Here is a 25,125-nt window from a genome sequence, read left to right as displayed (position 1 = left end):
AACTACCGCCGACCTCCCTCCACCCATACCCCAAAACACCAGCTCTCTCTCTTTTTCTCTCTCTCTCTCTCTTTCAGCTGTCAGTCAGCAGAGGAAAGAGAGAGAGATAAACGGTGATGAAGAATGAGAAAAGAAGAGGGAGGGGATTGCTATAGTTGTTTATTTTCACATCACAGAAAACACATGGACACAAAGACTGAAGATAATTTGCTGTGTGTGGTGTTAGTATTCCAAAACAAACTTCAGAGGCCTATCTATCTATCTAACTATCTATCTATGTGCCCATATATCCATCCATCTCCCTATCTATATCTCCCTATCCACCTACCCATCCGTCTATCTACACATCTATCCCTCGGCCCATACCTTTTAAGAGGTAGACAGATGATCTATTAATAGATTATGTAGATTGTATAATATAATTATATTACTTATTATATAAATATAATAAATACTAGATTACAATTATTTGACCCACACTGAATTAAGTTCAAAAGAACTGTCAACCTTTTAATAAGTGAACAAATAATAATAAGAAGAAGAATAAAGTGAATCAGACTCAAGAGTCAAAAACTGAACTGAATTTTAATTTAAGTAAACTAAAGTAAGCTGAAGTTAAATTAACTGAGTTGAATTAAACTGAATATAAATTAAATTACCTGAACTAAATTTTATTATTTAAAGTCCCTTTAAATTACATTAATGGAACTGCATTGAATCAGTTGAATCAAAGTGAGTGCAAACAAAGTTATCTTAACCAAACTCAAGTTAGGCGATCTCAATGAACGGTAATGAATTCAAGTTCACTTACTAAACTGCATTAAATTAACTGAACTGTGTGAAAGGAACTTAAATTTATACAAGTAAATTAATATCAGTTGCATCAGTCTAAACTGAAGTGAACTAAAGTGAAGTGAATTCAGTCGAAGCGAACTGAAAGACAGATGTGGATGTATGTGCAATTAAATCTGGTCCACCATTAACACGCAAGGCTTAGCTGATCTGTAATCGGCCTGGATGCTATGAGGAGGGGCAACTCAGGCCACAACCACTGCACTGATGATGAACTGATGGAGGGAGAGCAAGAGGCAGGAGGGAGGAAGAGAAGGAGGTAATATAAGGACAGAGAAAGTGTGGAGGATGAGGAAGAAAGAGATGACAGGCAAGTGATAAACAACAGGGAGAAGAGAGGAAGATGGGAGAATGAGGGGGAAGTAAATGGTGTGGAGGAGAGAAAGAGAGAGACATGGACAAAGAGGGAGAGGAAATAGAGAGAGTACATGGACAGTGGGGAACAGGAGTGCAGCTATGATGGAGAAATATTTTTGTAGATTATAAAGTCAGAAATGTGCAAGAAGTTGTGCTGGATAAATGGGTGAAGCACAGGACTTTCACCCATCAGACTGGGGTTTGTGTCTTGTATGAGTTGGTGTTGGATTATTATTCTTAGACAGATTATTGTATTATCAGTTGTAAGGATGTACAAAGCTGCGATATGTACAATGTGTACATAACTTTTGGCAGAATAGCTGACAAGACCTGTTCACTTTAACTTCATATTTTGATGTTGCTTGGGCACCCAGGAAGGGCATGCAATTTATGGCCAGGTAACATCCTGAATAACACCTTCCACTCTATAGTAATATCTGCCATGATTACTGGTAACATATGTAATGTGATGGTGCTTGATCCAACCTTACAAATTAAGGTTCTTGACAAATGATAATAACAATAATAATTCAGAGACTGTTTTTTCTTATCAAACGTATGTCTGTTTTTTTTTTTTGTAAATTCTCAACTTTAATCTCAGAAATTCTCAGAATATTACCCCCCTCCCTTAGCTCCCTTTTTTTGGTTTTTATTTTTTTTTTACCCACAATATTCCTAACACAACATTGTACAGGCATATCCTTCGATATAGTACATCAAAAGGTATCAAGAACTAGAGATGCCAAGTGTAGGAAAATTAATATTAGATAACTCAATATTCAAGTTGGAAAAAAACTGTGGAAAAAATATCCAAATATGAAATAGTAAAAACATGTATTTGTAAATTTTATTGGCAAAAAAAAACTTATATTAAAATGAAAATATTTTTTAAAAAATCAGTAGCTGCTTAGGATACGAAATACGACTAAATGGGCCTACCTGCCTCATAGATTTATACATCAATACAAGCACAGTGTGATTTTTTTTTTTTTTAAACTTGTATTTGGGCCGCTTTCCTTCGTCCTACCTCTCTATTTTCAGTCCCATTGCTTGGACCACACCCACTTTCAAACTGCTTTCCTTTTTGTCCTCTAAACTACACACTGCATCTTTAACTGTTCCTTGAACATCCTATTGCACTTAAAAAGTCTTTCCACAGAATGATTTCAAAATACTCAAATCGGCTTCAGTATTTTTGACATCATCACACACACACACACACACACACACACACACACACACACTGAGTGAAAACCAGACATTATGACATGTAGCAGCTGGTAATATTGAACTATTTCATTAAGCCATAACAAGATGTACTGCCACATCATTTATTTCCCCAAAACCCAAGAGAAAAGGGAAGACATCAAACATCTGACCGATTCCATTTAACACTGATGAATTTAATGTGAGTCAAGATCCATTTTTACCTTCTCTAAAATATGCTAAATCAGTTGTCCAGATATGTCTTCTATTCACAGATTTTAAGAGATTTTGACTGTAGACCTTTTCAGACATGTAAGACAACGTGCAACTGCCGGCAAAAATATTTAATAGATGAAAGAAATCATCTTTAAAAGTAGAATAATTATGAAATTAAAGGTGTTTCATTTTCACATGTCAACAGGAAATACATCATACTGTAGTTTCCATGCCCCCTTCCTGTGGTACGGGCGTAACATTTGTAGGATCACTGGACTCTGAGAGTTGTCTTTCACATTCATTGACATACTTCAATTCATGTGTTGCATTTTGCATCAATGATTTGACTTAATTAGCTTTGTTCTGTTTGTATTTAATAAAGTCATCTTCACTTTCAAGTGTCTGCTTTTCTGTATGGACTCAGTCCTTCATTAGTACTGCGGTACTACCCAGACTGCAGTTTGAAAGAGGGCCTGTGTTTGTGTATTCTCATCATTATCTACACCAGATGTTTACACTGTGGAGGACTGTATAACATTATTTTGTCTATTTTGTCTTTTGCATGAAAAGGAGGCACAAATGTAAATCAAGTTAACCCTTTAACATACAGATCAGCTGTTAGGTAGAGCACATTCTATTTTATTTTATTTAACCTTTACTTAACCAGTTTGGTCCTATTGAGATGAAGAATCTCTTTACCAAGGGACACCTGACCAAGACAGTCAGCAGTGACATCAAAGTTGCAGACAGACACATAAAGGGATACAAAATACAATTCACAAGCACTAAAACTCTGAATTACATATCTTCATTAATACTGTGTTGAACTCAACTCATACTGATTGAGCTATCTCTACCATTCAGTTTAGGAATGTTATGCTAAAAAATCCCACCAGATGTCATTATGTCTTCATTTAGTCTACCTTTTTAGTTTACCTCCGACAGGAAGAAAACACTAGACGTGAGGGTTCTGTGTGGTGGGATGTTTCAAAGCTAGTCACATTTGTTCCACATGATATAGTTTCAGAGGCTACGAAACAAATTTATATAACTTTAAACAAAAAATTGAAATCTTATCAGGGTCAAAACAGTTAACTTGGCCTTTTTATGCTAATAGGTGTGATGTTAAGCTTATGTTATTTAAATTGACTATTTGCCAAGAAATACATTTAAAAAAAAAAAAAAGAAATCTGATCATTCATTGTTGTTAAATGATATATTTAATCTTTCCATTAAATTCATGGTGAAATAATTCATAATTCATAAAGTATGTTTTTTTTTTAATTGTCTAAAGCCCTGCTTACCCAGACAGTTTAATTTGCCTTTCACAGTAAGGTAAGGAAGCTACAATAATACATTTACATTTTTTATGAATCAAAAAAGGAATGATTATTCATTGTGGTTAAAACCATATACTTAATGACAGAAATTTTATCATCATGATTTTCTCACCATTTCTGAGATTTTTTAGTACTATAATGTTAAATATCTAGAATACATGTGTGGAAATAATATAAGCACTGGTATTACTACTAATTTCATGGTCACAAATTGATGTATTATATAACTAACATACTACAAGCATTATAACGTTATATGGTTTGAATTTTTGATTTATTTCTTTCTGTCTTACAATTACCTCAATAGTTCAATAGAGGTCTATATTTAAAAATTATGGGGTCTGTTAGAATAATAAACATAAGTTTTTCTTATTATTCCCAAAGGACATAAAAAATGCAAAGAAAAAAAATCCATAGCTTTTTGTCTTGGTGAGGACTTTAAAGGGTTAAAGTGTGCACTGATGAATGCAGACATGGATAACAAAGTGCTAACAGTCGGTACTTACAAGACTTTGCATGAGAAAAACAGACAGTGAGCAGAGAAATAAAAATAAACTGCAAGGTTTATTTCCACCATGCAACATCTCAAAAACGGCAACAAAAAGTACATGTGCATTCAAACACACACACACACACACACACACACACACACACACGCACAAAGACACACGCACACAAACACAAAGAGCAAAAACCAGATAGCGTCCCTGCTCCTCAAGACAAACATCCGTGCACATACACAGACAAACATAAATACAAACACACACACACACACACACACAAGAGTGCGCAGTCTATTGACCAGTATTTGTCACTTGCTATATATTTAGCTGCGAGCAAGTGGGAGGCTTCAAGTTGGCGGCGTTCAGGCTTTTCTAGCTGCGAGTGTTAGGCCAGCTAGTGTTCACTCGACTTTGTCAATCCCCTGTCAACTTGTAGCTCTGAGACATATCCTCTGCAACGCACAAGAGACAGGCCGCCCCCCTTCAACCCCCCCCTTCCTCCCCCCCTGCCCACCTCCCAATACAGAGCCACCAGGAAATGGCCGCTACCGCCAACCCTCCACGCCCCCCTCCACCACCACCACCCCATCTCCTGACAAAAGCCTGCTTGGCCTCTCCATCATTCCAGTGACAGCCGAGGGAAGACAGCTTGGCTGCATCTCTCTTTCCCGCTGCACACACAACATGTGGCCCATGGAAATATCATAGCCATAAAGCAGAGCTGCGGCTGCTCAGGGTGCTCTCTCTGCTGCGATCACATTTTGGAGCTCGCTGTGCATTCGGTCCAAATTTGATCTTGTGTTTTTTTTAGATTGAAGATGGTTAGATGAAGATAGAACAACTAAAATAAGTAATGGATTTATTTCTGTTATTATTATCTAAACAAAGGCAGTAGTCACTTTAACAGATTTAAAGAACCTGCTTTTGGAAAGTGTCCAAACGCGTGACCCTGTGAACATGTTGGACCTCTGACCGGATGTACTCGGTTACACTGGATGAGCTGATGAACAGCATGACAGCTTCTAAAAAGATAGAAACTGTCAGTCTGCCTTGGTTTGGTTAGAAAGAATTTAAATCAGTCAGTGCGGAAGATATACTTTTGTTAACAGTGGTGTAATGTAACAAAGTAATAATACTTTGTGACAATACTTAAGTAATGTTGGGACTATCTGTACTTTACTTGAGTTTTTATAATTCCATCAACTTTCACTTTTACTCCACTACGTTTCCTGAATAAAATTTGTAGTTTTACTCCAATGCATTTTCACTAAGCATCTTAGTTACAGACTTCAAAATAGGGAAAGAAGGGAGGAATGGGTGAATGAAATAATCAGAGGGGAGAAAAAATTGATTTTATTCTCTAAATCCTTCAAATTTTAAGAAAAACCTTATATCCTTCAAGTGTAATGTACGCCATATTTTTAAGGTCCTGTAGTTTAAAAAGAAATAAACTTCATAAATAGTCATATATTTTGGGATCTATGAAGTAGCAGCATAAGCACAAATTGATATATGAAAATACCTTGTTGTAACAAACCAGCAGTTCATAACCCAAACATATTCAATTAAATAATAACAATACTTATTATTTTTATTATTATTATTGGTAGAAGTAGTAGTAACAGCAGTAGTAGTAGTATATTCATATTTATTTAATTAATATGAAAAAAATCCAAAATTGTTGCGCATTACTTTTTATTGCCCCTTGACTTAGGGCTGCTCGATCATGACAAAAATCATAATCATGATTATTTTCTGATCAATATAGAGATCACAATTATTTGACATGATTACTTGACTTCCAAACACATTGTGCATTGTTCTCTCTTAATCTTGTATTTTTTTACACTGGATGTTCGTTATCTTTAATCATAACTGAAGTGGAATAAACAGGGTGGAAGCAAACTACAGCCTGGCTGAGAGAGAGCTTAAGCTTTCAGGGAGGAGCAACAGAGAAATGCTGTGGGAAAAAAAGACGACCGTGCTGGATTAGTAACACAAGACAAAATGAGAGCATCACTGCGAAACGCAATGCGGCACGATAAACGTCTCATGTCAGTTATCTTATTTGTCTCATTAATAAATTGAATACTCATCTCTGCAAAATATATATGTGAAAAAAAGTAAATGTGAGGTGACAAAGGCAGAGGTTTACAGAGGGATGCTGTCATGGCAGGCAGGTATGATCATGCATATCGTGTTAGAGTTAGGGCCAGGGGGGTTGCAAAGACACAATAATACATTTAAAAAAATGTCTTTATATCCTTAAAAATGTCAAAATATCAGTTTTATAAATCTCCAGTGTCCCTGTCTGCATAGGAGGTGGCACCTGGTAGGATCCAGACTGTCAGGTTGGGAGCACTGAGGTTTGCAGCTAACATAGCTGCAATGACTGCAGGTTCATTGGAAAAAACATTTCTAACAGAGTGGTGAAGGAATGACATATTTTTGTAGGCCAACCAGGAAATTAGTTTTCCACTGGTTCCCTTATCAAACACCATATGGGATTTTTGAATGGGATTTTCTAATATCACCAAAAATAAGCTCTGTGATGAACACAAGTTTATGAGTCTTCCATGTGTTGTTCAGCATGATAATCTTCACAGATGAACACCACTTTTGTGTGTTTGACGCGTTAATGAAATGGCAAGAACCAAAAAGCTATTGTTAGGCTATACATGAACTACATCTTCAACGTCACCACCCCGAATTGTTCAACTTCATTGTAAAAACACGTTTAAACATAATTGAAAAATATGATAAATAGATAAATTTACAAGTTTGAGCATGACTGTTGCTGTAAAGCTGCAAAGGCAGCGAGTGGGTTCAATGAGTTTCTGTGTCCGGTGTGATGACGTCTAACGTCCCCGACAAACACTGTGGTCCAATTTAGCCACTTGTTAGCAACCGCATTTCTTAAGATGAGTAAAACCTTAAAAGCTCCAAAATTGGGTTTATACGGATAATATTTTATGTTATTTTATGTTTTAAAGTATTTTATGTTGCAGAACAAAACGTCTAAATATCTTTAGCCTGTGTTAACCACAGAACTTATTTAAGGCATTTTACCGAAAACCCATTCAAAAAACCCATAGACTTTGAGATGAGGGAACTAGAAGTGCAAAACCGCTGATGGACCTCTGCATTTTAGGACTCATTACTTCACCACTCTGTGAATAAATGAATGAACTGGTTACACTGTGTTTCCATCAGCCAACTCCAGCTCAGTGGAGTGGGCAGACTCAAAGGTCTGACCCCGGCTATGACCTTTCATGACTGAAAAAGTGACAGCAAACAACTTAAATGCCAATGCCCACTGTAATACTGAAGCCAATGTATAGAGAGTATCATTCACTGTGTTTGTTTGTGTTTTACAGGTCACTGTTTGGCTTGTACTTTTGTGGACAGCATGACTGAGTTTTCTGTGCTTACCTGAACCAGCACAAAGAATCTTTTCTTCCATCTTTTCCACACGTTTTTACCAATGGCCCAAAGGTATCTGTGGGATATAAAAAAAAACAGTCATTTAGAAAAAAAAACAACTTTTATAAAAACAGAGATTTTGTTAGTGTGGCCTTTATGCAACTGTTGTAAACTGAATGGAATGTGTTTGCTTCTGTCTGTACTGCTGTGACTGATATCACAGCAACACGATGCAGTGAGGGGATACATAGAGTGTTGGTGTAGTACATCGCTGACCTCTGCTGGTAACATTTCATTAATGCAACCAGAAACGCACCTTTTTGAAAAATCCAAGCGTTAACATCTCATTGTTTTGGTCTTTTTTTTCTGTGTTTTTTTGTCTAAATGTAGAGAGCCCGCAGCAGGTAGATACTTTTTTTTTATAGCAGTAAAAACACTTTACTTTAACCAATGACACTGACAACACCCGTTTCATTTATTTTTACCTGTGAACCATCTGTTAGGCAGCATGCACAGTCCTGCAACTGGGAAAATGGAATGCAGCCAGTCATTAATGTTATCAGTAACACCTCTGTAAGAGGGGCAAAACAGTCTGCTATGAGAAACAGCAGACATTTAAAGAGGACTTTGGACTGTAAGGCTCCTGACAGTAAGAAACGGTAATGAATCACAATCTATCAACAACATGAAGTGAAGTAAGGCAGGCTTTAAAGTACAGATAAAGTCACAAGACCTGTGGGCTGCACAGACTTATAGAGCTATTTCACAGTAGAGTGATGATGCTTAAACACAACTTCATCTATTAATAGTAATGATGAAGAAGTGTGATGTACATGAACCAACCTGTAGTTCCCACAGAAACAGAATCTGATCTATTTGTGGCAGTAATCTTGTGTGCATGTCCCTTTAAAATATTTTTTAAAAAATCATTCTGTGCCTCCTCTTTACATTCAGATGTTTTTACAGGTCCACGAACGCAGCACAGACGAAACTCATCATGACTTATTTTTTTATCCCTCAGAAGCATTTTGAGACGTGGATTGTTCATATGATCAGTTGATGTGGTCAGAGCTGATCAGATAAAAGGATGAGAGGAGAAGCAGAGTGCAGAGGGAGTGAAAGCAAACTTTTGGACCCTGCACTATGAATAGTTAAGTTTCAATTTCACTGCGCCGGACATTCTGCTGCTTGCTCTGAGTGTGGTGCAATAAAATAACTACACTATATATAAATTCCAAGACCACTCCTAATAAACAGTAAAGCTCCAAAAATATTTGTGGCGGCAGATGCTTTATTTGTGGCAGCCCACCACAAATTCAGTTAAATTTCCTCTGACAAGATTTCCACTACACTATACATCAGTCTCATTAGTGTTTAACTGCATGTGCAATCTGCAAATATGTAAGTTATTCAAATCCATAACACAATTTTTATGGTGCATCACTGTGCATTAAATGGAAAATTCTACATGACTTTCAGCATTTTCAGTATCTTTGGAGATCTAGAATAGACACTAATTTAAAATAATGACAATTTAGAGGCACAAAATTTTGCTGTATTTAGTAAGGACTAATATTTGAAAACAAATAAAAATTAGTATATGCAGTCATATCAAGCATAAAAAAATTAATTTCAGCTTGTGTTCTTTTTTAGAATTGGATATTGTGCACTATGAGTTTTTCCCTTAAGGGAAATCATGATTTTCTTCATTATTTCATTGATAAATACAGCTGGTGTTGCAGTCAGCATGCTAGATCTAGTAAGTGTGTTGTGGTGAGTTTTCTTTTCAAATTGACATGAAAACATGGTACAGAAGGAGAAGGACGGGGAAAGGGCTTTTGTTGTAAAAGAACATCTGAGGGTGAGGACCCCAGTTTGATTTGCTCTGCTGCTCCCAGCCTCGCTGTGGGTCTCCCTGGCTCTCCCGCCTCAGTTTGCCTTAGTGTGCCTCAGTGTGCCTTTCCCCCTGGTCCTTCCCTAAGCTGCCTCTGTCTGTCGTCCTAAATAAACCAGCATCAATGAGGTGACACATGAGGGCCCGGCCGGTGTGTTGCATACACAGAGGGGCCAGTAACATGGTACAGCAAGGCAGAGCAGGAATCTTACAGGGCAGCCCGGCAGCCTCCTCCAAGGCTCCAAAAAGAAAGCATATGGAGGGAGGAAGGGACGCAGCTACAGACAAAGGAGCAATGCTTTGAAGAAGGGAGTGTGTGTGCATCACTGTATATAAAACATTGCCTCATCACTCTGACTGACGTTTCTTTTCCACTCCACACCGCCACTGCAGGCTTGTGCTCAGGCTAAACTCACTCGTGTGGTGGATAGTGAGTGCTGTCCAATGCAAATTACACTTGTTACTTGTTCAGTTGTGTCTGTCTTTACATCTTAGGCTAGGGATGCCTGGTCTTTTTTTTTTTTACACCAAAAGACACCTCTATTACACAACCATAATCTCTATCTTGAAGCCGGCCAGAAAGACATCAAAATGCCAAAACTACATGATGGTCATCCCAGAGGAGTGTTAGAGTACAAGAAATAAATATAGGCAGAAATAAATGGAGAACCTGGGGCTGTATTCACAAATACTCTGAGTAAGCTCCTAACTTAGCCCAAAAATTTCTTGTGAGCAGTCCTCCCTTAGGAGTGATTATAAAATTTCTAAGACCAACTCTGAACAATGACGGTTCTGAAACTTTTATCTTAGTGAGGAGATGTGGTTGACCCCATTGCTAGGTATAACACATTCTTTTAACAGATGTGATTGGTTGTCACAGACAGACCCTTTTGTGGGTCGGCAGGTTGTGGCCCAGCCTGTTCTCACTCTGAATTCATCAAACACATCCGCTCTGTCAGTGATTTGACGCCACACGCTACCTTCTGTGTCCAACTGAAACGCGTCAAATGAGACCATGCTCAGACGGAACCAGTGGCGTTGTTAGGGCATGCTAGCGGACGGCCAGACCACACTGGACACGTTCATATGCAGCGCACACGGACAATGTCATTTGAGAATGCGGGAGGACAGAACCGGATGCTTGTGCATGAACTCCTGAAGGACAGTGTCAGGTAATAATGCTGCTGGTAAACATGTAATATAAGGAGCCCGAGTGTGCTTACAGGTCAGGTGGTTCTTACAAACAACTGACTTTTGTGCAGGAGTCTGGGATATGCTTCTTGTGTGGATGTGAGTTGTCATGTGCCTCTGTTGTCTGAACCTAATCATCCGTGACTTTGTTGACTAATGTCAACCATCGTGACAGGCCCTTTTAGTTGCCATGTGCTGTTCTGTAAACATAAGGACCATGCAGGTTGCGTCATCCCACCATGACCTCATTCCACCATGACGTCATTACAACATGTGTAACGTCATGGTAACGGCATCCTGGAGCGTAAACAGCTGATGCAGAAGGATACCTAAAATGTCATAAGTTGATGCAGAAGGTCACTGTCAATTGAAGCCGATCAAAGCTGGAGCCGATTAATACCCCCCACTACTGCAGAATTATTTACCCCGAATGCTAATAATACCCTTTCCCATTGTAATAAATACAAAATCCAGATGTTAGTGTATTTTTTTGTCCAGTGGAAAAGGGGCTACAGAGGTTACCAAGGAATAAAAATATTCTAGGCATTGATTTTATGCATTTTTTTCATTTTTGATTTCTTTTTAGATGTAAATCAGCAGCAAATTACAGTCTAATTTAATGTAGCTTTATGTTATGTAAGGTTTTATATGTAAATTGAACAGTTTTTACAATAGTAATGTAAACAAGGGGAGAGGGGAGTGTAAGAGTTTTGGTAGTGGATGAGTGAATAAGAAAACTATGAATTTGGGAAGACAGTCATTGAATGCATTTTATGTCAAAGCAATGGACATTGATGCACAGTTTAGTCCACAATGACTTCTGTTGTGCTGACTGTAAAGTTCTTCTTAATTTCAGTCCACAAGGTAGGTATTCCATCAAAGTGAATATACTGTCTTGTTTTTTTTTTTATCTCAGTCAGCATGGGGTAGCACAGTTGCAAAGTGCAGATTCATTTATTAAGTCTGCTGCAGATCAATGACAAGAGGCTCTGAAATCTGAGACTTGCCATACAGACAAAAACAATTGCAATGGCTCTGGTGCATTAAATCTTACAGTAAGCTATTAGAGTGAGCCAGCACACACAATACAAGGACCTCCCCTAACTGGAATACAACTATCATTTATGTGAATGCAGTTTTGCTTTACACTAGCAGTGATTCCTCAAGCACAATCTCTGAAACCATTAACACTTGTAGCCAACACATTTAACCATGTGTGTCAAACTGAATGCAGGCTCTCTGCTTTACAACCAGTTGGCAATTTAATGAAACACTTCTAGCAAAACTGTAAATATTGATCTGTACTGTACATTGCTACATTTTTTTGCTAGTTGCCTTTCCACACTGACACTGTGTGACACTGTGTGACACTGTTCGCTCAAGACAACATTGTATGTGATGTTGCATATGGAGTCTTAAGGGCCGTCCACACAAAGCACTTTAACTATAAATATAATGATTGAGCATCCACACTGATGAATGGAAACATGTAAACAGCAGCACAGAGCATACACTACGCACATAAAAACATACATTTGTGGTCCAAATTAGATGTTAGGATCTATGTTGGATGTGATGTCTACGTAAGACAGACTCTGATTGGCTGTTATTATGTTCATCATTCATAAAATTGCTCTAGGAGTGATCCAAACTATATTGTTCGCCACTTTTGTTGTTGCTACAGTTGTGGTGTGGATTCTGCCATCCACATGAGTTTGGAATAATTTTTACAACTATCTTTTTACAACTACAGTTATTGTTCTTGGTGTGGATGGCCATTTAAGGCTGCACCAACACAGAAGGTGAGATTTAACCTTGCTTTGTTTTTTTTTTCTTATAACACAAATGTTTTTTTGTTTTCTCATGCTACAGTTTTGTTGTTTGAGAGATGTTACAACATTTTGACAAAAACAACCAAAACCCTTAACCCCGTTTTTGTGTTGACAGTGAAGAAAAATTAATTTTTTTGTGTCAGTATATTCTTCTAATAATCCCATGTGCTTCCAGTTATCACAGCAAGGTAGAAATGATGGGTGCTTCCTGAATTTATGGTCTCATAACAACAAATGTGCACAGTTTCCAAAATTGGAGGCGGGGGGGCGGGGGGTAAACTTATCCACTGGCTCATTTTACCCCACTGTCCCCTATATGTTTGCAGTATTAGACAGTGACTGGCTTCCATATTAGTGACAAATCTAATCTAGCTACCTATAATTGAATCTAAGATTTTAGGGAAATGCACAGACATTACCTTCTTCAGTAGAAGAATGTGACCACAACTCTCTCGTGACAAACTTTACAAAGACAAAATAGTCAAGCTCTGACATTTTAGAGGACATAAACAGAAGATAAACATGTCTCATAATTGACTGCCGAGAAAAATGAAGTTTCTGTAGTAACAACTGATCACCACAAGAGGGAGGCAAAAATTTGTGTTTCATATAAAGAACCTCCAGTAAAACACCTATTACATGGTGCACATTGATGATTAGTGTAGTGTGGAGCAATTGAGACACTATCATATCTATTTAAAGCCTATATCTGACATACTACAAGATGAAAAGTCATCAGTGCTTCACAGGAACAACTAATTCTGTGACCTTTTGACCTTCATCAATATAAAACTTATTGTCATACACCAATATGGATTTGTGGTCTTGTTACTTTAGGACAGATACAGAACACCTTCTGAGGTTGATAACCAAAAGGTTTTATTCTTATAGCTCAAGGACCCCTGCTGTCCTTTTTTTACTAGAAGAGATAACTTTTGTTGTATAACTTTTGTGGGTGCACTGCATATTTAGACTCTGCTACAAACAACATGATGAGGCGCTGAACGCTATATGTTAAGCGAAAGTCCGGGGTTTACTGGACTCATCAACCACCCCTTCCACCAGCCCTGGCGACCTTCCAGCTCCTTATATTACTTTGTTTCAACCTGAAGCCTCCCAGCGATGTATATACGGCTTGAACAGGTTCTGTCCAGTGGCGTTATCAACTGGCACCAGCGCATCATAACACCACGAGAGGTGGCTTTTGTCGTCGGGATCTTTTGTTACTGTGGGCTATATATCTATATGTTTCCTTGCCCACAAAATGTCTTGAATCCACTTTGCTTTGGGTTCAAGGTTGATCATCAGGGATTTATAATTATTATTATTAGTTTTTTTAATGGACAGGACAGTTTAAGCCTGAAATGGGGAGAGAGAGACAGGGCGACAGGCAGCAAAGGGTCGAGGCCAGAATCGAACCGGCTGCTGCTGCGGTGAGGATACAACTTCTGTATATGGGGCACCTCTCTATCCACTGAGCCACCTTATAGTTAAATTTAAATTTAATTCAGTTTAAAGGTTTTTAATAAATTAGTGTACTGTATGTTTAAGTACATGAGATTTACTGTTTTGGTTTGGTAATAAATTGGGAATTGTGGAATTTTCCTGATATTGGCATCATCATTGGTAACATTTGTGGTATCATGAAATGTCTGTGTTAATCTAAGACTCAGCCCTCACATCCCACCTCTTTGTTATCATAAACACACATTGGTTTGAGTGGTGTCTCATTTAAAAAAGAGAAATATTACATGTTAACACTATAATATAACTTTCATTCTCTAGGGTTAAATCCCTGAATTTTGTACACTTGCACACAATGAAATAAAATAGCACAATAAAAAGACCTTTAATGTTTTTACGGGAAAAGCTTTACCATTTAACCAGATGTCCCTGTTTTGGTAAATCCTGCTTCAAACTGTGCACAAAAGGTTTATCCAGCTGTTCACATCGAAACATTGCATGTTAGAGGCTATTTTTGTCAGGGCAGCATACAGAATCAGTGTGACACAAACAACTGTGTAATGTGTTTAACTGAAAATCTGATCAATCATCATATCTAATCTTTCAATAATTACAGCTACCAGCCTGCCCAATCTCACTGTCACTTACCCACAATGCTTCATGTTCTGTGGCTTGTCCATGCGAATGGCCAGTTTGATTCTGAGGTCATTGTCCGGACAGCCTTTAGACACGGTCATCTTGTGGAGCTCAGACTGTTTGGGACTGTTGGGCGTTGGGTGGAGCACGACCTGGGAACAGTCACATTGTAACGATTCTAAACTGTCTGTGCACTCTCCAGTGTATACTGTAGAAATGTCACATGAGTTAAATGTATCAGAACTGTGGTCTCTTACCTTCCCCAGCTCCTTATCTTCCAGAGCCAACACCCCTGTGCTCTCAGTGAACAGCTTCACCTTCACTGCAGGTAACGGCTGGGTGGTGGTGAAATCACCCTGGGTGCCCCAACTACACACACATACAAACACAAAAAAAGAGCACCATGTTAGAGATCAGTTAACTATTTGCCTCCAAGAACACTGCATTCATCTGCTGCTGGTTTATTGAAGGTTCCCAGCAACATCTAAAAGAAAATCAGTGATGTGGCTTTTGTCAACTACACCTCAAACCTATGAAACACATTGTCATGTATCACAGTGTAGGGTGAAGTAAATAGTGTAAACACATTAGCATGAAGAGAAACATGACACAGCATTAGCACTGACTGCTGCTGATTGTAGCTGGAAGGACTCATTTATCTGCTCAGAATCCTAATATCTAGGTTTCTATAATAGAAATTATGAACTAAATGTGTTTGGATGATTTTGGGAAAAAAAAAAAGGTGCAGGTTATTCTCATGTTTTGGAAATGTGACATTTGACTATTTAAATTATACTTAGCTATGTTTTCTGGTTTTTAATATGGATTTAAGAATGTTTTAATCCTTAAAGTGGAGATAAAGCATTGAACAATATGACAGTGGTACGTGTGGCAAAAACTGCAATATTCACATAGGATTTCTGAAAAAAACTAGGTTGTACATAAGATTTCAGTTCAAATGAGGACCAAAATGCAGAGCAGGGGGCAGGTAGGTGGATTTAACAAAAGGCAAGCTGCCTCTGGATTAGGCTTGGAAAAAATAATCACTCTTATACACCATCAAACTCTCCGCCTTACGTCCTACCCCTCTCCAAGTCTGAGCCAGTCAGTCCTTTACCAGTTAAAACCTCCAAAACAGGCACGCAACAAAACCTCAAAGTACGTAAGAAAGAAGAACCAAAACTAAAACGAGGATTTATTATTATTTATTATCATATTTTTTACGATAACAAACGAGGATGTCATGATAAAAACAGGGATGAATTTGAAAGGAGAAAGACCGTTACTTACATTGACAACCAATAACAAGGACAAGACAAAGTTGGAGTAGGTGGAGACAGGTAGTGAAAACACAGGGACTGGCTGACAGTGAGGGTGTGGTAGGGAACACTTGCAAACAAGACCAATACAGACCAGGTGTGCAGCGAAGACTCTATAACAGGAAAGGATTAATGAGATTGATAGAAGGCAGGTGTGTTAGAAAACAGGCTGGAAGTAACACAAGACATGACACATGAAGAGACTGAATTTCAGAATAAAACAGGAAATAAACTACAACAAAACCTAGGATCATGACAGAAGGCCCTTCTCAATACCAAGTTTGGACTTGTGAACTTGTTAGTTCGAACTTTGTGAGCTCGACTCGGGAGTACAGACTCCAGAGGACAGTCACTCTGCAATTGGAACAGAAGTGTGCTTGATGATGCCATCTCAGCTTGGCTTGGCAACAGGCTGCGTGTCTACACCAAATATCCTCACTGTAGTGTTTACAATTAAACAAAATGCTATATTATATATTGCGATATATTATTCTCGACATTTCCACTTTTTACACAACATTGTATATCAACTTTAATCTCGACATGTTGACGTTATTCTCGACGTGCATGATGAAAAAAAAAACTTTCTCCTCTCAAAAATATTTCTCCTGCCTGGCCCTAAATCTCTTCCATGAGAAAATGTCTCCTCTAGCTGATGCCTCTCATGATGTAAGGTGGCCTGTGAATGTGACCACTGGGTGGGGCCAACATCAACTATGTTAGCTGTGACATGAGAACATTAATGTAACATTATAAACACACTGTGTTAATGAATATGGCCCACGGTGACTACAAGTTATGAGTTGGAAAACAAATAATTGCTCTGCTGCACCTGTCTTCCTGTATTAACCCTATGAAGACATATCTGCTACATCAGAAATACAGCCACTGGAGCGCCTTGGTAGCCAGATGTTATAGGACATGCCACATAACCACAGCCGCTTCCTTTTCAGCTGGGGACCGTTGTTGCCGTTCACACCCCTTTCTCTGTCCTCTATTTTCTGTCTGCCTTCTCACTGTCAACTGCCTTGTAAAGGCAAAATTCCAAAGAAGAAATACAGCCACTGATGTTTTTTATGTACAACGCTGTTACATTGCCTTGTTTGTTGGTATGAGGCCTGTGGTTGTGCAGAGTAATGATGTGTGCACTGGAGAAATCCATTAAACACCCCACAAACCTCACATGTTACTCACATCCTCTACTGAGCAGAGGACACAGGAAGTCAAGAAAAACGGATGACCAGAGACAGAGTCAGATAAATATTGTGGATGAAAAGAGCAATGAAGTGAAGGTTAGAGAAGAGACCTGCAGAGGCTTAATGGTTGTATTTAATCTATCAACCCAGCCTGGCATCTCTGAGCTCCCTCCAAGACAAGTTTGTACACAAATGTTTTCTGAGTCATCCTCTTTAGTGAAATATGAATGCAGTGCCTGTAACATTACCCATAGCTTTCTGTATTAAGTGATTTCAGCCTATTCTGATTCAGAAGTTGTCAAATACTGCTGCTTTGTCAGTGACTTCGGCATAAGATACCAACGCCAAAAGCCACCTTTAACAGCTGTATGATCCACTGCCGGGTGGCGTCAACTGTAATGAGGCTGTGCGGAGCCTTTTAGCGGTGTTATGATATACCGCTGGCTAGCCAGACTGCTCCAGTATGTGCGGCAGTATGATACGCAGACAAGCTAACACGGAACATGATAACGTGGATGGATGTAACCTGTCACAACCATATAATACGACGCTAGATGGCGTAAGGTTGAAGTGCTGCCAGTAACGACTAATATAAGGAGCACGAAGGTCCCCATGAAGTTCAATAAACCGCAGACTTTCACATACAAGACTGGTGATCACTTCTTTAAGAATGTAGAGCCAGATTATGATGTTTTCTTGTTTTTTTTTTTTTTTTTAAACCTAATCCGTGCTTTTGTTGTCTAAAGCTGGGGATACACTACAAGACTTTCACAATCCTAAAACATTCTAAAAAGACTGGAAGTGTACCCTAACCAACTGGATAGTTTCATATATGTACACCAAAGTCTACTGACAAGCAGCGACACGTGACCACTTGAGATGAGAATGTCTTGATGATTCATTTTAGGATTCTTTCCTGTTAAACACACAGTCTATTCTGTCATCTTTAGCATAAACAGCCTTTGCTTTCTCATGTGATCATAAGATAAACCCCAAAGGATCTCAACATAACAAGCTTTGTTACATCCCCGACAGACTATCAGATAAAATCAGATACTGTCTTTTCCTGATCATTACACTCTAATGTGGCAATCATTTGTAATTAGCAGACATGATTATTATGATCTTACCACCCAAATTGAAAATGAGCAGATAACAGTTATTATACTGTAGCTTCCTAAAGCTGGGCTACTGTCACTGAACAAAATGTCCCTACAGTGTTCCTACAGGGAATGATAAAAGACAGCTCTTTGCAATATTATTTTTTAATAATCCCACAGGGACCAATAATGTGCCCATGGCAGTCAACAGTTCACACAATATAGTCCTTTGATTAGACAGTACACAGCACTATGTCTGCTGATTCTACATGATTATGTGACTCATCAGGATGATTTGATCTAATGACTATGAGAATACTGATAATACGATTTGTACTGAGGTCACCAAATAATCATTTTGTTGAGGGATATTCTGACATGTATATTTCTGAGGTCCAATTTATGGCCCATGAGGTTAAAATTAAATTCTGGGATTGAAATATGTATTTCTGTTTTGTTAAGAACTAATCTTCATTAGTGGTAAAGAGACTTGCATTTGTATGGTACCTTTTTAGTCTTATGACCACACAGAAGCACTTTTTACACATGTCACATTCACACACACACATCCTGATGGCAAAGGCTGCCATACTATCATCTGGCCTCAATGACTTCAGACCTGTCACCCTCGCATCACATGTCATGAAGATACTGGAGAGACTGGTTCTGGCCCACCTTGGACCACTGGTGAAACCTGCACTCGATCCACTTCAGTTTGCCTTCCAGTCCCATATAGGTGTGGACGATGCTGTCATCTACCTGCTGCAGTGTGCCCTCTCTCACCTGGATGTGAGTGGTGGCATTGTGAGGATCATATTTTTTTTATTTCTCCAGTGCCTTCAATACCTTTCAACTGGACCTGTTGAGTGGGAAGCTGCTCAGGATGGGTGTCAGCTCATCCACTGTCACCTGGATCTCTGACTATCTTTCAGACAGAACCCAGTTTGTGCATTTGGAGAGCTTCCTGTCTGATGTGGGGGTCAGTAACACAGGAGCACCTCAGGGGACTGTTCTGTGGCCATTCCTGTTCACTTTGTACACCTCTGATTTTCAGTTCAAGTCAGAATCATGACACCTGCAGAAGTTCTCTGATGACTCTGTGGTGGTTGGGTGTATCAGAGATGGGCAGGAGTCAGGGTACAGGCAGCTGGTGGATGATTGGTGGATTGGTGCGGCAGGAATCATCTGCTCCTGAATGTTTTTAAGACCAAGGAGATTGTGGTCGACTTCGTCACGTAGGCGTGTTATGGAGCAATAATGGAAACACCAGCCGATTTCTGGGAGGTGGTAGTCTGCACTTATATAGTTCCTAATTTAGAGTATATCTGGCTGAATTTCACCACATTCCAATTCAAGACTCTACAAGTTAAAGAATCCCAATATCTGAAAAGCTGCAGTGTGTTTTAGGAATATCCATTTGCGTTTCAATTAGCCAGTCCTCATGCCAAAACACAAAGCTAGATTTTTGTTAAGCTCCAGCAGTATTAACGCTCTCCAGCTGACAAAAATAACCACAGTTTCCAGTCAGGATGTAGTCTCCTGTGCTGGCCTTTTTCCAATCATTTACTCTGACTGTACTCATAAAACAGCATAAACAGTCAACAGTAGCAAACATGGCTGAATCCAGTGTAAGTGATGAGACAATAAATGACTGGTTACCATGGAGACAAGATGTGATTTCTGATATAACACCTGACGCCAAAACATTGACACTTTTTACTGGCGCCTAATTATGGAGACAAGCATGTAAATGGCAAAGAGGTAAACTGATTTGTTAATCCAGTGTATCATTAAATGTTATTCTTAACACTGATGAGAGATCAATATTTGATATTTTCATTCATATACTTATACAAGCATAGTCTTGGTACTGTGTCACACAAACACTTGTGTAGACATTAATACGACTAAACCTTTGAATCCCCAACCTGTTGGTTTTATTTATTTCAAAAAGGGGAAAAAGGCAACAAGCAACTTGGCAAGAAATGTCCCACAAAATGCAAAATTTAGGAAGATTTAGAAAATTATTTTTAAAAAGATAGGGACAATTGTCCAGAAAACTAAATTTGTAACTTTCATAATTAACCCTTTGAAACCTGAGCAAATAATTTGATTTCTTTTGAAAGACATGTGAAGAAAGCAATGAGCAACTTAAGAAGAAATAACACAAAAATCTGCAAAAAAAAAAGTAAAAAGTAAAAGAAAATTGAAAATTAGCACCAAAACCCCTGAGAAAAGAACCCAAACAAACAAACCAAAAAAAACCAACCCTAAATAAACAAAAAACAAACAAACAAAAAAAAAACAACAGGGCATAATTAAGAAAAAAAAGTACTTAAAAACGGATAATAATTAAGATAAGATTATTATAAATATAGTTTTCTGGACATTCTTCCCTAGTTTTTAAAAAATAATTTTCTAAATCGATCTTGGCAAGTTGCTCATCGCCTTTATTCCAATGTTTCTCAAAGACTATGTTACAGAATTATTATTTTGTACGCTTGTTGTTTTGTTTATTTTTACTCTTCCTTTTCTTTTGTCTTTCCTCTTCTTCTTCTTCTTCTTTTGTGCCAATTTTCAGGTAATTTTCTCATCCTTTGTTTATTTATTTATTTAATTTTCTTTATACTAATTTCTTGCTGTTTTTTGGGAGTAATTTCTTTACAAGCTGCCAATTGCCTTCTTCCTATGCTTTCGAAAAAAAAGAAATACACCCAATTTGCTCAGGTTTCAAAGTATGCTGTAGGAGCATATTGGTATGTGAAATGAGCCCCTACCTGATTATATGGACTGCAGGGTTAAATGAAATTGGATATGGACATGTGTTATTGGACGGTGTATGGAACATGTAACCACAAAAAGACTGTCACACTTGTGCTACATGCACAGCGCACTACATAGAGCATTCATATTTAATCATGTGTACAGAGCAGTCTCTGGCTTAGAAACATTATTTGACCAGCAGATGGCAGTGTGTGGTATTAGCAAAGCTCTGGTTACCAAAACCATTTTCAGCACAGTGTGTTGAACTGTAAAGCTCCAGAAGAATTCACTTCTCACTTGACTTTAAATCTCACACATTCACGTTATCTTATTGTCATGAGCCATATTCAACATGTGCAATAACTCAGTTATTATTTGTCTGTATTTATTGGTTTTTATGCTTTATGTGTGACTTGTCTGTTTTTAAAGATCTGCACTGTTCAGATGTAGCACTTTTAATTTCTTCGTACTTCTCGTGCAGTGACAATAAGGTATCCTGTTCTGTTCTAATACATGATGGTTGAAACAGAATTAGATGTGTATGACAGATGTGTGTAAGTGTGTGTGTGCATATGTAAAGGCCTTGTGTCTCCCAAAGAAAAAGTGTGATGAGGTTGATGGAGGGTTTGTTTTGCAGAGTGCGTGTGTGTGTGTGTGTGTGTGTGTGTGTGTGTGTGTGTGCTGTACATACGTGGGCTTGGAGGCCTCGGCCTGGTCTGTCTGCAGTTTATGTCCTCCTTCCACCTCCATGGTGCAGTAAACAATCCTGTTTGGGGCCAGTGACTTCAGACCCTGGACTTCCATGATCACCACCTGCAACACACATACACACACACATATTTTAAACATAGTTTGACTAGAGTCACTGCCTCCCTATTGTATGCTTTCACCAATCTGTCAAGTTTTAGTTTACTTCCATGTCTGAAAACATTATGATGCCACAGTGAAGTTTACCTTTATCCTTTTGAAAATAAAAATTTCATCACTTCATCATTTTATCGTGTTGTGTGCCAAAGAGGTGTTTCATGAAGTCAGAGTGACCTTTGACCACCAAATTCAGTCAGTTCATCTTTGCGTCCAAGTGGATGATTGTGCCAAATTTGAGGAATATCCCTTCAGGCCTTCTTCAGATATCAAGTTGAAAAGAATGAGACAGACACGAGGTTAGACTGAGCATGACCTTTGACTACCAAATCTAGGCAGTTTATCGTTGAGTCCGAGCGGACATTTTAACGTAATTTGAAGAAATTCCTTCAGGGCGAACTTGAGAAATTGTTTCTGAGAATGAGACGGACACAAGGACACAATGGAGCTGTGGACAGAAATGTGTTTTGTGAGGTCACAGTGACCTTTGACCACCAAATTGAGTCAGTTCATCCTTGCGTGCAAGTGGATGTAATCAATTTATTGTTGAGTCCAAGTGGATATTTGTGCCAAATTGGCTTTGGGTTGAAATTTTAGTTTCAGTTTTCCATATCTTAATCTACCATTTACTAATGCTGTGCTTGTGGCTGAACCCTTAAGTTTTAAGTTTGGCGCATTTTACATGCTTTTCATTCTTCAATTTTTTTTTTTATTATTTTGGCTGTGTTCATGCATGTGGCATTTTTGCAAGATTGTGTATCTTTGTTTAATCTTAGAATTTCCAGCTCAGCTGCTACGATAAGTCTAAAATACACTGTGTAAACAAAATTGTTACATTCAGACTGTTAAGTGCTCCATTAAAACCCATTCAAACTGCAGATTTTGATCCCACAACCATCAAAGCATAAAAACATACATTGTATTATTTCTTCTTTTTTTTTAAAGATTATTTTTTTGGGCTTTTATTGCCTTTATTGGACAGGACAGTTTAAGCGTGAAAGAGGGAGAGAGGGAGGGGCGACATGCAGCAAAGGGTTGAGGCTGGAATCGAACCTGCACCAGCTACAGTGAGAATATAACTTCTGTATATGGGGTGCTGCTCTATCCACTGAGCCACCAGGCGCCCCACATTGGATTATTTCTGAGTGTCATTCTGGGCTTTTGCCTTGAAATTTGTAATTATAACTATTTTCCACCTGATGAAGTATTTGGCACATGGAGAAAATACAGGCTATCTTCAGATGGTGCACTGTCACAGTCAATGGTGCTGCAAATCACTGACATATCCCAGACTTATAAAAAAAACTACTCTGCATGTAGTTTATTGAAAGAAATTCTTTTTTTTCGTGTTTTTCTTTTCTGCAAAGGGACAAGGGATTATGTTGATGATGAAGTGACTGGCCATCCTGTGGCTCCTACACTTCTGAGAAACTGTTTAAACTGCAGTGCTGTAAATGTAAAAGAATTCTGGCCTGTTAAACTCACAATTAGAGACTTATTTTAGGGAAGCAATGTGTTAAAATATCGACAAAGGCTAAAATGTTTTGCAGTTTAAAAAACCAGCAGCAAAGAAAACAGATGGTGCAGCATTATGCAATCACAGAACAATTGTAGAGAGCGGGCGAGGAGTGTTGCTTGTAATCAGAGTGCTGAGCCTCTAGAGTAACTATGTCTTTGGATTTGAGTCAGCAGAAGGATTTCATTTGTTTATCTTCAAAGCTGCTCAGACTAAGTTGTGCCACTTTTGGAAGTACTAAGAACAGACTAAAATTGGGAATAGACGACACTTCACTTTCAACCCCTGTGATTCCACTTCTACGTTTGTAAATTTCAGCCTGCTCACTTTAAAATCATGAAGACTGATTCAAGCTTTTCTGCTCAATACTTTCGTCATCAGTAAGCGTCAATATGTTTTGTCTAGTGGCGCATGGAAAAGATTTAAGTTGAAATGGAGCTGTCACTTTGTGGTCTGTTGGTTGATTGGTTGGTCATTTTGTTCTTAATCGACTAAATTCTTATGGGTCAGACAATAAGGCTGCGCGTCCACCAAAGCTTTTCTTTTTCCATCTGAAAAAAAGCAGTTGCTGGGGCAGCTGGTCATCCTCTAATAGGAAGGTTGACGGTTCTTCCTCCTTAGAGCTTTGATTCTCTGCTCGAACCCAGTTGGGACAACCAACCCCAGGTTCAGGCTGGGTTTCAATTTCTGACTAATACTTCGGGCTTGAATCAGGTTGGATTTTGCCAAATTTACATTTATTTATTTAATTTATTTTGTGAAACTGTTGTGAACTGCCTCATGCTTAAATGACACTTTGGCCAGAGTTTTAATGGACTGATTCAGGAGGGCAGGAGAGAGAAAGAGGGTACAGAGAGAGGAAAAGAGAAGGAACATGTGGAGACCAGAGGAGAGAAAGAGAGCTCAGGTGAGAGAGGGAAAACGATGGAAAGTGAAAAGGGGGCTGAAAAGTGACTTAGTTGGCAGTTTCTTCTTCTCCCTCCCCAGCAGTGGAAGAGATGTAAATAACATGCAGCGGAGAGAGGTGATCAACATCCACATGCTGCATGGCCATCGCCATAAATATTTGCCATGCAGCATAGCCTGCTTTGCCAAACGTGTCATGCATGACATGACAGACAAACAGAAGGAAGAGAAGAAGTGGTGTGAAGAAACACTCCAGCCCTTAGCTTGTAATACTTGCTTTAATATGAAAAAATATTTATTTTATAATATCTAAAATAAAATTTAATATACTATAGGCCTATTTTTTGCAGCACAAATTCAAAATAGTAAAAAAAAGAGAAAAAAACAAGAAGACAAAAGAAAAGGAAAGAAAAAAACAAATAAGGTAAACAAGACTTGGTTAAAGTGCTTAAAATAATTACAATAACTATGTAGCATAATTCTGAATATGCAATTATAATAATTATGAATTTATATTTTTTGACTAATCTCTTGCAAAGTTTCTTAC

The 25,125-nt window shown here is 38.4% G+C and overlaps 1 protein-coding gene across 1 annotated transcript in view; it reads right to left on the bottom strand.

Moving 5' to 3' along the window:
• Positions 1-25,125, bottom strand: part of cadpsa (Ca2+-dependent activator protein for secretion a) — a 200,869-nt gene that overhangs the window by 102,250 nt on the left and 73,494 nt on the right. Inside the window, 4 exon segments of the mRNA XM_042495019.1 lie at positions 7,907-7,973; positions 14,927-15,066; positions 15,172-15,283; positions 21,984-22,105. Of these exon segments, the coding sequence (XP_042350953.1) occupies positions 7,907-7,973; positions 14,927-15,066; positions 15,172-15,283; positions 21,984-22,105 (441 nt within the window).

This window comes from Plectropomus leopardus, chromosome 2, assembly GCF_008729295.1.
Source record: "Plectropomus leopardus isolate mb chromosome 2, YSFRI_Pleo_2.0, whole genome shotgun sequence".
Taxonomy (NCBI): Eukaryota; Metazoa; Chordata; class Actinopteri; order Perciformes; family Serranidae; genus Plectropomus; species Plectropomus leopardus.
This window is presented reverse-complemented; position numbering and strand designations above follow the sequence as displayed.